This window comes from Capricornis sumatraensis, chromosome 3 (assembly GCF_032405125.1).
Source record: "Capricornis sumatraensis isolate serow.1 chromosome 3, serow.2, whole genome shotgun sequence".
In the NCBI taxonomy this organism is placed as follows: Eukaryota; Metazoa; Chordata; class Mammalia; order Artiodactyla; family Bovidae; genus Capricornis; species Capricornis sumatraensis.
The window spans coordinates 88,044,192-88,059,650 of NC_091071.1; the positions used below are offsets into that span (position 1 = coordinate 88,044,192).

General features: G+C 41.4%; 1 protein-coding gene across 1 annotated transcript in view; it reads right to left on the bottom strand.

Moving 5' to 3' along the window:
* FMNL2 (formin like 2) overlaps positions 1-15,459 on the bottom strand; it is a 326,704-nt gene that overhangs the window by 30,584 nt on the left and 280,661 nt on the right. Inside the window, exons 10-12 of the mRNA XM_068967074.1 lie at positions 8,035-8,109; positions 3,425-3,535; positions 473-622 (exon numbers count right to left, since the gene is read on the bottom strand). Coding sequence (XP_068823175.1) covers positions 473-622; positions 3,425-3,535; positions 8,035-8,109 — 336 coding nt within the window. The remainder of the gene's footprint in view (positions 1-472; positions 623-3,424; positions 3,536-8,034; positions 8,110-15,459) is intronic.

The window sequence follows — 15,459 nt, forward strand, 5'->3', positions numbered from 1 at the left end:
GACCCATGAGGCAGAAGGTGAAGACCCACATCGTAAGGTCACTGGATCAGCCTGTACATGGCTTGCGTGGACACATTTGGTACAAGGTACTCATGTTCAGAAGAAAATACTTCACCAAACCGAAATGTTTGAGTTGCATTTCCTCCCAGGTAATGCCAATCTTTTTTTTTTTTTTTTTAACACCATCCTGTAATGCTTCTGTGCTTGTAACTAAAGGGGAAATCTGGATGCAGCACAAAACTGAGCAGTGAATGAAGGCAAGGCAGTGAGTTTCACTTAGTTGTAAGTAGCACACCTGCCTTCTTTGAAAGAGCCCAGAATGGCTTCAGGTTGCTTTCTAGCTCACGTTGCAGCTCATTCCTAGACTCCACATCCTTCTGTTTGCTGTCATAAAAGCCATAAAGCTAACATCTACTCTGCTTTGCACCTAGCCAAAACGTTAGCCAGTTTTCCTTTTCTGAGAGGTAGTTACATGAGAGATGTTTTCTTCCAGTTCCTCCACCCTCTCCAAGGCTGCATTCTTGGTTTCGGCATCCTCCAGAAGAGCTCCCACATCAAACACGTTGTCCAGGTAAGCCTGAATCTGTACCTGCAATTTGTCACTCTCCGTGTGCTTCAGCTTCTAAAAAAAACAAAATGCAAGAGAACACGGTGTTAGCATAACTGTCAAATAGAACATAGTTACCCAACAGCCGACATATTTTCGTTTGTTCCTTCCAAGAGAGGGTTTCCTATCTCATCCTCCTTAAGAGAACTCTGGAGTAATCATCTAAGAGGGTATCGTCAGATTACTTTCTGGCGCTTACTCTCTCCCAAATATACGCACATTTCCCCCTAATCCTTCCTGTAGATAGATTTCCCATGCAGATATATAGTCAACCTAAAACATTTTTGATGCAGGTGAAATCAAGAAAATAGAAAAATCATAAGGGAACAGCAGTCACAAGTAACATAAACCCCAAGGGGTATCTGTGTGGTAGAAGAGATTACAGTGGGTGGTATCTTGCCTAGGTAGTGATGATAGTTCTGGTTGGGGATGAGGCTGGGAGGCGGGAAAGACACTCATAGAGTATCTTAGCCTTGGGGACTATTTTGGCACTAATTGCTTGAACCCATCCTCCATAATTAGATGACTAAGACACTTGCCCAACATGAGAAGCTCATGGCTCCCAAAGCACAGATTAGGACGCTTTCTGCCATTCTCAGCATTCTACGGTCAGGCATCCCAAAGGAAGTCAACCAGCTCTAAGGTAAAATTAGAGGTCGAGTAATGAATCAGTCCATCTTTTTTACAAGTACTGTAATTCATGTCTCTCCCTTGGGAGCAAGTGAGTGGTTACAATAATATCTGGCACATGGATGATGCCAGTAGACCGTTACTGAATGGTGACTTTCAAGGCTGGGTTTTTGTAAACTAATGAAGCTTTTATTATATGCTTACATTATTCATATAACCACTTCTATCTATCAAGGTTCAGCACCAACAAGCCAGGAAGTTAGAGAAACAGAGTTTTGGAAACAATCTTATATTTTTAAGAGGAATTCTACTCTACAAATAAAGTCTCAGGAAAATGGATTTTTCTCCTGGGTCTAATCTAGAATTCTACATATTACCTGTCTCGAAGAGAATATGTTCTATCTTAGTTTACGAGTCAGAAAAGAAAAAAATTTCTGAATAAGGGCAAAGTCTAGAAAAGAAATGAAGCAGCAGCTTAGTGGGATTCTTCACAAGATTCACAGTGAGTAACAGGTGCTGATGTCACTACCTGTCATATCCTGTAGCCTGAAATGAGCTCTGTGCAGCCATCACAAAATTGAACCCAAAACACCATTAGGAATACACCCAACTTTCACTCAAATATTGCTACTTCAGAGAATGCAGAGAAAGAGAATAGATGAACCCTAGTTCAAAGCAGGAAAAAAATACTGAATACAATGTGCTGTCAAATATATTAGTGGAGCTTTAACAGGAAAGATATTTAAACAAACTTTTCAATGGAAATCTTTCATAGTTCCACCTGAGTAGTCATGTACGGATGTGAGAGTTGGACCATAAAGAAAGCTGAGTGATGCAGAATTGATGCTTTTGAACTGTGGTGCTGAAGAAGACACTTGAGAGACCCTTGGACAGCAAGGAGACCAAACCAGTCCATCCTAAAGGAAATCAATCCTAAATATTCATTGGAAGGACTGACGCTGAAGCTGAAGCTCCAATACTTTGGCCACCTGATGCTTAGAGCTGACTCACTGGAAAAGACCCAATGAGAAAATTGAGGGCAGGAGAAGGGGTGACAGAGTATAATATATTTGGTGGCATCATCCACTCAATGGATACGAGTTTGAGCAAACCCCAGGAGATGGTCAAGGCCAGGCGAGCCTGGTGTGCTGCAGTCCATGGGGTCACAAAGAGTCAGATATGACTGAGCAACGCAATGACAACAAACCTGAATGGAGTCTTTAGACAACATTGGGCCGGTCTACTCAAGGGCAGCCTAGCTGGTCTGAGAAATAAGGCCATGAGCTCAAGAGTAACCAACTCAGCGATTCTACCTTTCAGTAAACTGAGGGTACCATCAGTGTAGTTCTCTGGCTTCACCCTTAACAACAATGAACTCTCCAGGTGAAATCTGGACGTGTCCAGGGGAATTACTTCTATTTTCTTCATTTTTAGAAACAGCCTTGAAACTGAGGTCAACAATTATTGTCCTATCACCAGCAGTCTTTCAAATTCAGGTGAATCATTCCTTAAGCAGAAGGGAAAACAAAACTGCCTAAGTGTCGAAGGACATCTGTGTACACACAGTTACTTAAGTCTATTTATGATTTTCACATCAACTTTGCTCCTAAGGGGAAGAATTTCAGGGAACCAGCTAAGCACTTCTGCAAGAAAGCAAGAGAAAGAGAAACTTTAGCCCTCTCTTCTAAGAACTAAAAGCAGAATTTCTAAAGCCACAAACACTTTAAGCAGAATTTAACAGCTACACAAGGAAGTCTCTGGTGTCCATTTCCTCATTATTTGTTGATGCTGTAAGCATTTATTCATCACTTTATGGTAGCCTTCATTTGGCTCCCCCTGCCCAGATGGAGTCCCTAGAGTAACTAAGAGCACACAGTGCCCAACAGACCTGATGAAGGGTGCAGCAAGACTTGACCCAGACAAGAGCTCAAAAGCAGAGGACAGCTGCACCACGGCTCCAAGAGGCACTAAATGCTGTTGACAGAAGACAGTGCCAGGTCCCAGGAGACCTGCCTGAATCCAGCTTCCCTGACAGATCACATCGCTCAGACGGGTTCCTTTAACTCGTACTGTAACACCTGACTGCATAGAGCCTTAGGCGATCTTTGGTCATTACGGAAGTGCATCTTTGAGGGTCCATGATAAACCAAGTCTCATATTAGAACAAAGCTTAATGGCTATACTTACATCCAAGTATTCGTCCAGGCCTAATTTGGTAAATTCATATTGGAGGTGAACTCTGAAATTCATGTCTTCTACTGAGTGGACTACAATATTAATAAACTGCATAGAGGCCACCTGAAATAAAATTGCCAACAGGTTAGAAGAGGTCCAAACGTATTTTCTCAGCGTAATCATAGACATATACTTTCAATTTCACAAATCTAAGCTCATTTACCTAAGCTCATTTACCTCATTTATCTAAGCTCAATTTGCTTTTCCTTTGTTTCACTGGATCTTTAAAAATATTTTACAATAAAAAAAAATTTACAATGTTTAAAAATGCAAAAGTCCCTGTATAGCACGGGGAGCTCACTTTGATGCTGCATGATGACCTAGCAGGGTGGGATGGAGGCTCAAGAAGAAGGGGGTATATGTATACATATAGCTGATCCACGTTGTTGTATAGCAGAAAGTAACACATTATAATGCAATTACACTCTAATGAAAAATAAACTAATTTTAAAAGAACTATTTTTTCAGTGAAAAAAAATTTTAACGTGCAAAAATGAAGACTGGTACCACAATACGATATCACTTCATAGCCCCTACGATGGCTTTAATCAATACGACAATAACAAGTGTTGACAAAACATGAACAAACTGGAACCCTCATCCACTGCTGATGGGGATATAAACTGCTGTCAAGCAGCCAACTTTGAAAAGCTTGACAGTTGTTCTAAATGTTATTCAGAGTTACTGTGTTACCCAGCAATCCCACTTCAAGATACATAATCAAGAGAAATGAAAAAATACATCCAGATAAAAATAGGTACACAAATGGCCATAGTAGCATTATTCATAATAACTAAACAGTAGGGGAAACAAAAAAAATCCCAATGTCTATGAATGGATGGATTTTTTAAATGTGATATATGCATTCAGTAGAATATTATACAAAAATGAAAAAAATGAAGTCCTACACATGCTACAACATGAGTGAACTTGAAAACATTGTGCTAAGAAAAAAAAAAGCCAGACACAAAAGGCCATGTACATTATGATTCCATTCATGTGAAATATTCAGAATGGGCACATGTGTAGATAGTCAGTAGGTTAATAGTTGCCTAGGACTTGGGGTGGGAAAAATAACCACTAGTGGGTACAGAAATTCTTTGAGGGGCAACAAAATGTCCAACTTTAGATTGCAGTGATGATGGCACAACCCTAGGAATATACTAAAAATACACTGAACTGCACATTTAGATGTGTAAGTTGGATGGTATGTTAGTTATAGCTCAGTCATGTCCAACTCTTTGCAACCTCATGGACTGTAGCCCGCCAGGCTCCTCTGTCCATGGATTCCCCAGGCAAGAATACTGGGGTGGGTTGCCATTCCCTTCTCCAGGAATCTTCTTGACTCAGGGGTCAAACCCAGGTCTTCTGCATTGCAGCAGATTTTTTACCTTCCAAGCCACCAAGTAAGCCCCAGTTATATCTCAGTAAAGGTATTTTTAAGAAGTCATATAGGCATATAGAACAACCTAAGTCACTACAGGTACACTGTAAAAAAGTAACAATGATTACAATGAAGAACATTTAAGTCATCTGCAATCCCAGGGTAATCTCTTCTAAAACTGTACTGGGGGACCCACCATACCAACAGAAGAGCAACAGAACGTCTGATCCCTTTTCCCATTTTAAACAACCAACCAGTTTCTATTCCATAAAAGTCTTGCTACTTTCTTCCCACAACTGGATCAGTGGCTCTGATCTGCCACAGAGAAAACCTGTCCCCTGCTTAGTAAACAACAGAAACAGAGTTTAATGTAGCTATTTTATTTTCAGGTAGGGACAGTCGGTGTGTTTACAGGGAAAATCTCTCTCTGATGCTCTCCCTCTATAACCAGCCAGAGACTTGAAAGGAGGCGTGACAGTGGGCTCCAGATTCACAACTACTCTGCAAACTGCTTCACCCTCCTCTCTTCCCCAAGCCCTTCTTCCTTTACCTTGTTTAAAGTATTGTTTATCGAATTAGATTCTGTGAGTGTATGTTATCCCCTGGTATCTGTGGAAGATGTGTCAACTCTCTAGGTTACACGGGATTCTGTTCTGATTTACTAAAAAAAATTACTCCAAGTGCTAATTTCGTCACTTTTTTGTTTTCTTTTGCCCACCAAAAAATACTTAGAAAGGTCTTGTGCAACATCTGAAGCATTTATATTATGTTTTAAGGGAATATGTTGTTTGGGAGGTTTGACAACTTAATTGCATTCCCAAGACAGTTTATGAAAAGCCTCATCTGGAAATAAAATATGGTTGGATTTTGGCATTTTTCTGTTACTCTTCTGAAAGCAGGTCTAAATGATCTATTGAGTGTTATGATATGCCTAAGAGGCAACTATTTGCTAGATGGCACATGAATTGAGCACACAGTACTGATATACTAGCAGCATTGAAATAAGACTCGCAATGCATATATATGTAGGAATAAATGAACTGACAGGAAATACGCTCTCATTTGCCAACAGTGCAGGTGTTCTAAAGGGCTTAACACCATTTATAATTTCAGTAGAACCTCAAATGGCAGAGGGATCTGGTATGTATGATAAATGAGTGAAGTGGGCCATGTGTAATACAATAAGGAATGGTGTGGACTGTGACAAACTGGCACGGTTACCTTCAGACTTAAGGAATAGGGACTACTTGGCACCAGCAGCTTATACTCTGTAAGAACAGGGACCAAGCATTACCAGAACTTATTAATTCTCAAGAAAATCTACAAATCTGTATTTTCAGGCCAAAATTTCCAATTTTTTAAATGCAAGGACATCACTGTCAGACTAAACTCACAAGTCTGTATGTATGCTGGCTTCAGCCTGGAGCCTCCAGTTTGCAACCTCAACTCTAAAGGAATGAACAAGTTCCTCCTATGAAGGCAGAGGAAAGAACCTGGTCACGTGAGCAAGGGCACAGCTTCTTTACATCTTTGTCACCAGGGCCTTAAACACTCCAACAAAAATCCAAACAAGAACATAAAAGTCAATGTAAAAGTATTCCTTGTCTCAAATTTATTTTTTTACCTTTTTAAAAAGTATATATACATATGCTTTATGGAGCAGAGAACCTCTATAAAAGACTTCAACCAATACTGTTTTGGGAAAGGGCCAAGGATTAGGATGCATATGAAATTTGAGGACCCAGAAAACATCTTTCATATAAAAAGGGTTAGAAATCTGCAAAGCTACGGTCCATGTTTTATAACCACTGAAGCAATTCAAATGAAAACTGCCTAAGCATCGTAAGCATAGGTTTTGGAAAACTTGACAACAAAAGAAGTGAACAAGCTATCTGCTCCAGGCTAGATGGGATCTGGGAAATTAAGCCCCAGTAAACGAACTCCTGGGTCCAGAAGATCCTGAGGTCAAATAGACTGGGTCAAAGAAAGCAGACCTGGGTATACTCGGGGGTGACCTGGCTCTGGAAATCCTCTACACTGGAGTCTACCTTCAGTCCAGGATTAAGACTTAGGTACATAGATTCAGAGGTGCTCAGAATCTTTTGCTTTTTGTCCCTGAGGATGACAGTTATGATGCTGAATCGCATGTTCTTACATGCAATTTACCCCACTAAGGAGAGGTGCAATACCATCGCAGTCTCAGAGAATTACTAGAGTTGGTAATCAAAGGAGGAAAACACAAAATCACTGCTGTGTGTTCATTTGGGGATATATACTACCAGGCCTACAAATCAAAGCACTTCAGTGTTGGAGAGCAGTCTGGAGAAGGCCACTGGATGGGGTGTGCAAAGGCACAATGGTCCAGTGCTCCTGGTCTCTAGCTTAAGGATTCTTATGCAGCACTACTGACTTCTCAGGGCGTCACTGGCAGCTCAGCTGGTAAAGAATCTCCCTGCAGGGCAGGAGACCCAGGTTCAATCCCTGGGTGGGAAAAATCCCATGGAGAAGGAAATGGCAACCCACTGCAGTAATCTTGCCTGGAAAATCCTATGGACAGAGGAGCCTGGTGGGCTACAGTCCATGGGGTCACAAGAGTCAGACATAACTTAGTGACTAAACCATCACCACCACTGACTGCTCAAGCTGGCTCCTGCAGGCATTTGCGCCAACTGTTAACTTCCTTTTCACAAATGCATGGCTTCCCCCTTTATGCTATAAACACAGTTGATTCTTGAACAAGATGTGTTTGAACTGTGCAGGTCAAATTTTTTTCAATAATGAAGACTAGGTACTACATGACCCACAGTTGGTTGAACCTGCAGATGTGACACCATGTAACCAGAGTAACCACATAACCTCCTGTAAGTTAACAGGAGGGTTTTCCACTGTGGGGAGGGTTGGAACCCACAACCCCCTGCATTGTTCAAGGGTCAACAAAAGCACTGTAACCAATAAATACTTTTGGCCTTTATGATAGAAAAAAAACAAAACAAAACAAAACCTGGAGATAAATGCCATAAAGGCAAGTAAAATTTGAATCTATAGCGTATAAAATTGTTTCCTATCCTTTGTAACATTATAATACATACATATACATAATATATAAATGTAAGTGGATTTAAGAAATAATTGCTAAATCTGAGTTGGCTTTATTGAATGTAGCACTGAAATAACTCACCATAAAATCTATGTTATTGTCCTCATTCCTGAAATGTTCCATCAACTTCTCAAAGCGTTGTTTTTCTCCACAAACCTGAAACACACATTATCATTGTGCATGTGAAATTCCAAAAGTAAGCACTCCAAAATTAGATGCAGAAATTTTAGCACTAATAATTATTTCCAGAACATCTATTTTATCCCCCTCTCACACGCTATTTACTTCTCTCCTGTTAGTTAATGCACAAGCAGCAACATGAGCCAGCACCAAAGCTCATCCTCTGTTTCTCTTACTTGTTCTCTTCATGGCTTGAAATCCATACCAAATGTGCTCTTCTTTCACTGGTCACTTTTTTTGTTGCACCCATCTTTCAGCTGGCATTCACAATCCCAGAATGTTGGTTATGGTTTTTAAAAAAATGACACTTTTCCTTTTCACAAAAGTACTTTTGAAACAGACATGCTAACAGATTTTTCAAAACTTTGTATTTAAATTCCTTGAGCAGCAGATTCAAAATGTGTATATCATGTCTAACATGCCTAATAATTATTTTTATTTTAATTTATTGATGATGGCTTTACAATACTGGTTTTATTTCTATCATAACAATTTTAAGCGTAAACTACAACATAAAAATTTAGGAAGCTATCTAATTCCTTCAAGATGAGGACAGAATTTTGCAGTCATTTGTGAAGCAGCACTCCAGAGGCCTGAAAGACATGCATTCAGCTCGAATGAATGCTTCTGCTGAACAGGTGAAATAAGCAGATAAAATGCTGTGAACTCCAAAGTCCCAATGTATTCTGCATATACGGGAAATTAAAAACATGGAGCTAAAAACACAGTCAAAGAAAGATTTGTACCAAATGACAACAACCTGGAGACTTGTGCCCAAAATCAAAAGATGAGCTTTAATTCTTTCAGTGTCTTTGTCTTGCCTTTTTGTTTTTGGAGCAAAGTCCTAAATCCACTAGTTTATTTCCTTACACCTTCAGAAAATTGCTACCTGAACACACACGGACTCCTTGTTGACAGTAAGACAGTCTCTGGTATTAATATTTTGTGAATTTAATTCAGGTTTCACATGCTTAGTTTTGTGATTCCCTTTGTGATCTTAGAAATAATCAGGCCAATCCTAAAGATTTCTCCTAAAATGACATTTCATAATGCTATAATGCAGCCATTTAATTCTGTCATGGTAAATTGATGCATGTACACACACACACACACACACTTTGGGGAAGAGTGTGTCGAGTGAAGGCAGGAATTTTATGTTGTGCTCCCTACTCTATCCTCAGCATCTAGAACAGTGCTGAGCATGTTGTAAATTCTCAATATTTGCTGAATTGCACTGAAAAGAGGATAAACAAGATATTATGTTAAAATATTCTTAATGAAACAGTGAATGATCTACTACTGCTCCCCATGATGTTTTACAATAAAACAAGAACCTTCAGATCTCTGTAGACAGGGACAAGGGTTAATCTTCACTAGTGGTTCCTGTGCCTTAACTGTGTGCTAGGAATGCTCAGTAGACTCCCTCCCCTCTGAAAAACTTCTTTTCTCATAGTGAGTTGATTTTCTCAATAGACTAGACCACAGTTTACTATATTCCGATGACAACTCCTCATTTATCTATACCCACTTTAACAAAAAATAATTACAGAAGCCAGAGGAACAGTGCATGGGCCAGGTCAGAATGAAGAAAAGCAGGCTCCAGAAGGGAGAGTTTAAAGTGGAACCTTTAAAAGAGATACATGTGTGTCCAATCCCACCCTAGAAACCCCGAGTCAGGGGGCCCAGGCAGGGCTGGCGTGACTTGGGTGGGTACATTTGAAAAGTACTACAGACCATTCTGATGCTCTACAAAGGCTGAGAACCAGAGATTTAAAAGAAGTCACATTCTGCCCTGGGGCCCACCAGACTCTCTAGAGTATATACCACAAGTTCTGGGAAACTAAGGCTTATTGAAGGGGATATGGAAGTGCAGGATCAGCTCCCTAAACCATGACATCAGTCACATCTTGTGCTCAAAGACACAAGTGTTCCTAGGCTGCAAAAAAAGCCCAGTTGGTAAAAACTTCCAAGACATGGTATAGAAAAAGTCAGCATTACAACTTGAATTTTCCTTAAGAGAAACCTCAACATAAGAACTTGCTTCCCAGCAGGACAGTTTACTTTCATATGTTTTGGGAGGTGGATATGTTGCAGGGAAAAGTCAATTCTGACTCCACACTGGAACTATTTCTTTGACTTGGTCTCCATTGCTTTTGTTTTAACTATACATAACAGCCTGCCTTAGAGAATCCTCCCTTTCTGCCTGACTGTTAGAGTGCCTTTGTTCAGAACCCTGTCCACCTGTAGACGGGAGGAAGGAAGGAACTAACACATCCCCCTGCCTGAGGCTGCCATTCTAGGAGATACCTTCAAGACTAATGGCCTGTTTACTTTGTTTCCTCACCTCCCTCCCCATCTCTGATCCATAAAAGAACCTGGCATCCAGATCCCAACAAGTTGGTTATGCTGAGACATTAGTCTGCCATCTTCTTGGTCAGCCAGCTTTCTGAATAAAGTCGTATTCCTTGCTGCAATACCTCGTCTCTCGGATTCATTACCCTCTCGTATGGTGAGCAGAGCAAACTTGAACTCAGTAACATGCAGTGACAGGAGAAAGGAAGAGAGGTGGTTCTGGATGTGGGGACAGCTGCCAGTTTTCCTGAGAAGCAGGCTGTGAGCAATACTCTGTTGAGCAGCTCAGCACTCACTGAACCAGGAGAGGCAGCAACCCTCAGTGAACAGTGATGACGAAGAAAATTTCTAGGAGGGCAAAATCTTCCAAATCAAAGAATGTCAGAAATCTGGAAAGTACCTTGGGGAACCTGGTGCCCTCAATTTGTGAATGAGACTGCCACCTAAACAGACCAAATATCTCCAGCGTGATAAAACATCCACACAGAGACAAGAACCAGGTTTCCAACTGCCAGCCTGATGTCCCTGCTCTCACACAGCCCAGAATGTTCAGAAAAATATATTCCATTTAAGATGATAGTAAAAGCATTTCAGAATCATCTGAGACACCAACAGAGATGGAAAATGTTATCATTAAGAAGCACAATCATTACATCGGGCATGCACTCAATTAACCATGCACCAGAATCTCCCATGGAACTTCTGAAAATGGACGATTCCTAAGGTCTACACCAGGACACACTAAATGAGAATCTCCATGGACAGAACTAGGAACCTGTGTCTTTAAAAAGGACTCATAATTGTCGGACCAGCAATTGGGACCAGTGGCTTATTCGGTATTAGACTAGCTGATTAAAGCCTCATCCTTTTTTACTCCCAGTTGTAAATTGGACAGCTACATCATTAACTCCACAACTTATTCAACTTCCAATTTAACTACACATGAACACAATTATTATAACTGGGTATCACAGGAATGAAGCAGGGATTGGCCCACTGTCCCTGCATGGATACAATAATAATAACCCAACTCCCAAATAATCAGAGATTGTGTCCAGGGCATTAAGAAAGTGGATTTTATACAGCTGAGGAAAGCACATGTGGACAGCAAAGCTACCCAGATTGTTAATAAAAAAATATGGGATCAACTTCAGAACAAGAAATATTATATTAATTTTCAGCTGAATAAAGATCTGAAAAGTCATTGTACTAGACTGGTAAACTGGACCAAAATAGCTATTAAGAGGAGGCTTGAATATATGCCCTTCCTTAGAAATTCTTCATTCTGTCAACAGACAAATCCATGCTGAGAACATGTGTTATGAAACAAAAGTATTAAATACCTTTACTCTTTAAAAATAATAGACTTAAATGTCTTCCAACTTACAGCTCCTTGGAAATGGGTGCAAAGGATCCAACTGCACCAAACAACACATTGTCAACATAGATGCCGACCTGGGGAAACCACGGAAGACTGACCACTCTCCTCACCCAGTGGAAGAACTAGAAGGGCTCCCCCGTCAGCCCCACCATGTCACTCTCTGTAAAGGTTCAGCTACAGAGCTCTGCTGTCAATCTCAGCTAATGAATTCAGGGTGGCACTTTCTGACATTTGTTCCACAGGAACAGTAAGGATCCTCGAGGACCCCTTCGTTCCTGCTGGAAAAAAAAGGAAGCGTGCAAACCAGATTCACATTTGTTTCCATGTTCCTTTAGCAATCATTAAACCAGAGTATACTACAATCCCACAGGAAATGGGAAGACATGTTTGGGGAAGGTTGGTAAAAGTCATGTTCTACATCAAAGGAAAGTTGTCATAGCTCCTACAGCTCACATCTGGACCACCCCTGCAAACTTGGTTCAAATAAGATCATCATGGCTGAACATGCCTCTTCTCTCCTTTGAAACTGGCCTCATTTAGAAAACTGGTGAGGATGAAAGGAACGAAACACTGATCCCCAGTTATTTCCCAAATCTACAACAGCCTTCGTGAGGATGCTCTCAAGGGCTTCATCAAAATGTACAGGACAGCTAGGCACATGTTTGCATGTATATATTATTGCACATTATAAACTGCTGCATATAACTTCCATCTGCCAACGAAGACCAGACAATCTGAAAACTTCCAAGTAAAACAGTTGTACTATTGCAACTGAAACTTGTCATTTCTTGACTTTTCTATTCACTGGTATTTCTCATTTCCCCACTAACTTTGACACCTTCCATCAATAACACACAGCCACTGGAGTAGAGAGGGTAGGAAGTGAATTTAAGAGACACAGGCATAGAAGGCAGAGATGGAGAGAAGCCTGTTCCATCAGGAATTAGACTTCTACAGCAGGGCTGCCAGATAAGAAGTCAACAAGGCAGAAAAAAAAGTATACACTCTGGAAAAGCACATACTCTGCTATATACTTAAAAGGCATCTTCGTGTGTAAGTCATTTATAAATCAGTCCCATGTGAATAAATTCACTGACCCTGATTAACACTGTGTAAGGAGAAAGCACTCAGGCTGAGATCGACCCCAGACTTGACTGTGAACACAGGCATCATCTACCCATCCCTGTGGGGTCCTGCCTAACACAGCAGCCCTCTTTGCACCTTTAAGCTCTAGCACTGGTGAGGGTGATAGGACATGAGAAATAGGTCTATGGAGTATTAAACAGGGGACCATAAAACCTAGGTTATAAGTCAGTACCATTTCTAAGCTACTGTGAGCCTGGACAATTCCATGAACCTCCCTGGAATTTGGTTTTCACATACATTGATTTAAGAGCTTTAGACTATATTGTTGGTTGTCAAATCTTTTTTTTTTAGGAAGCATGAAAGGTTACAGTGATGCCCACCCAGGGATGGATCTCCCACTTTGGGCTTCCCGGATGGCCCAGTGGTAAAGAATCCACCTGTCAATGAAGGAGACATGGGTTCAATCCCTGGGTCAGGAAGATCCCCTGGAGAAGGAAATGGTGGACTCTAGTATGCCTGCCTGGAAAATCCCATGAACAGAGGAGTCTGGTGGGCTACAGTCCATGGGCTCTCAACAGAGCTGGACAGCACTGAGCACGCAGACAACTGGCAGCGCGAGGGGAACGCACCCAGGGATGGGGGCCCGTCAGGGACAGGAAGAAAGCACAAGTGAAATTCCTGAGACTCCCATCCTCGTTTATTAATTCTGTATCATACTGCGTTGCCTGGTAAGATTTATTCCCAGGGGAAAATGTTTCACTGAAAGTTTTCATTGCTAATAAAAGTTGGAAAAAAAATTCTCCCATTCGGTATCTTGAAGCTCTAAAACTAATCTAGGCATGGCCACAGAACATGATATTCCCAAGCTGACTAGCCTGGAAACTCTACACAAACCAACTTTAGAGAGACGCTCTTGGCTCTGCAGGCCCCCGAGTACCAAGCTGGAAGGCCAAAGCACCATCTCATGGCATCAGGCTCACTCTGCTTATGAAGTGGATAAATCCTGCCCCGACCAGACACAAATGGCCACACCCGAGGCAAGCCAGATCCATTTCACTTTTGAAGCAAAAACATAGCCCCTGCCAAAAAAACAACTTAACTCTGTCCTCCAACATCTGTGCAGGACATTTCTGAAGAGTGTCCCAGATCATTTAGACAAACCAGAGGCCCTGGATGCAAAAGAGACAGTGGCTTAAAGCATCTCTAAGGGTGGACAGAGCTTAGGGTGTGATTTCCCTAAAAGCTAATCACGGAGAAAAGATGGTTTTACAAAAGCTTTAGAATGAAGAATATTATCTCGCTAGCCAGATGTTGCAATGAACAGACTGCCAGCTTTCAGCCACCTCTCCATCCCCATCAAGGTCAGAGACTATCTTTGGTTTTCCCCAGCAATAGCTCCCAGAAAACCACGCCTAGTCTACAGCCAGACTGCGGCCTGACTTACGAGGTGGGTATAAAATATGCTTCTAGGTTACTTGTATAAAAATTAAAGGCCTCTCGCTTAAGTGTTTCCACCTTGCTCTGTTGCCTGGTGCCTGCCTCAATGCTTTCTTTTTCTCTTCTCACAATAGGCCCCTGTGATCTGCAGGGCTCCCCACAGAAAGGCACTCTTTTAAAAGCACAGGCTACTATGACAGTTAGACTACCCCTCTCAAGGCCTGCCCAGGAACAAAAGTTTCGTTTTCTTCCTGGGGTCATATGAAGTAAACAGTTAATGCCTCGTTAGACCTAGGAGAAAGCATCTCTTATTCTCTGTTGAGAGCGCGAGCAGTCTATGGATTACTGACACCATGGTGACCCAACAAAACCACTTTTCTGGGGTGTTCTGTGGTTGTGAGCGTCTAGTATCTCTTCCCTGAGGTGACTAGACATTTCAAACACAGACACCGAATGGCCGCCGTGACAGCAGCCAACCACTCTGACCTGCTGCTGGCTCTCCCCTCTCCTTGGAATTTAAAAGCGGAAATGTTCATCAGACTGAAACGTTCTGAAATGCAACAACCTGATATCACTCCACTGCAATAAAAACTAGTGAAAGTCAAACAACAGTGTACTGTACAATCGACCAACCTTCCTTCCTCATAAATTAATGAAACATTTATAATCAACCTTGGGTTGGCAGATGTCTGATTATGAACCAGAGGTTTCATCCACATAATGCTGAACACCCTCGTGAAAACTTCAGTCACTTTTCCAGATGTTTCCAAATACCCAGATGTTTGGCACCAGGCACACAAAGCATCCAGATGACTGTTTCACTTCCCATGCACATATGTTGCAGTACCGAACAAAGAATCCTGACATAGAAGCAAAGGGCTAGTAAAATCCCCAGAGGACGACTTGTTGACACACCACACCTTAAATGAGAAATGCATTTTTATTGCTCCTCTTAAAAAAAGGATGGCCTTCATTAAATTCTAGAGAGTGAGGCTCCACCATACAATTCCTCATCAATGACATCTTTCAGGAATATTTCTAATGTCGGACTCGAAATTCTCTGGTTTCAC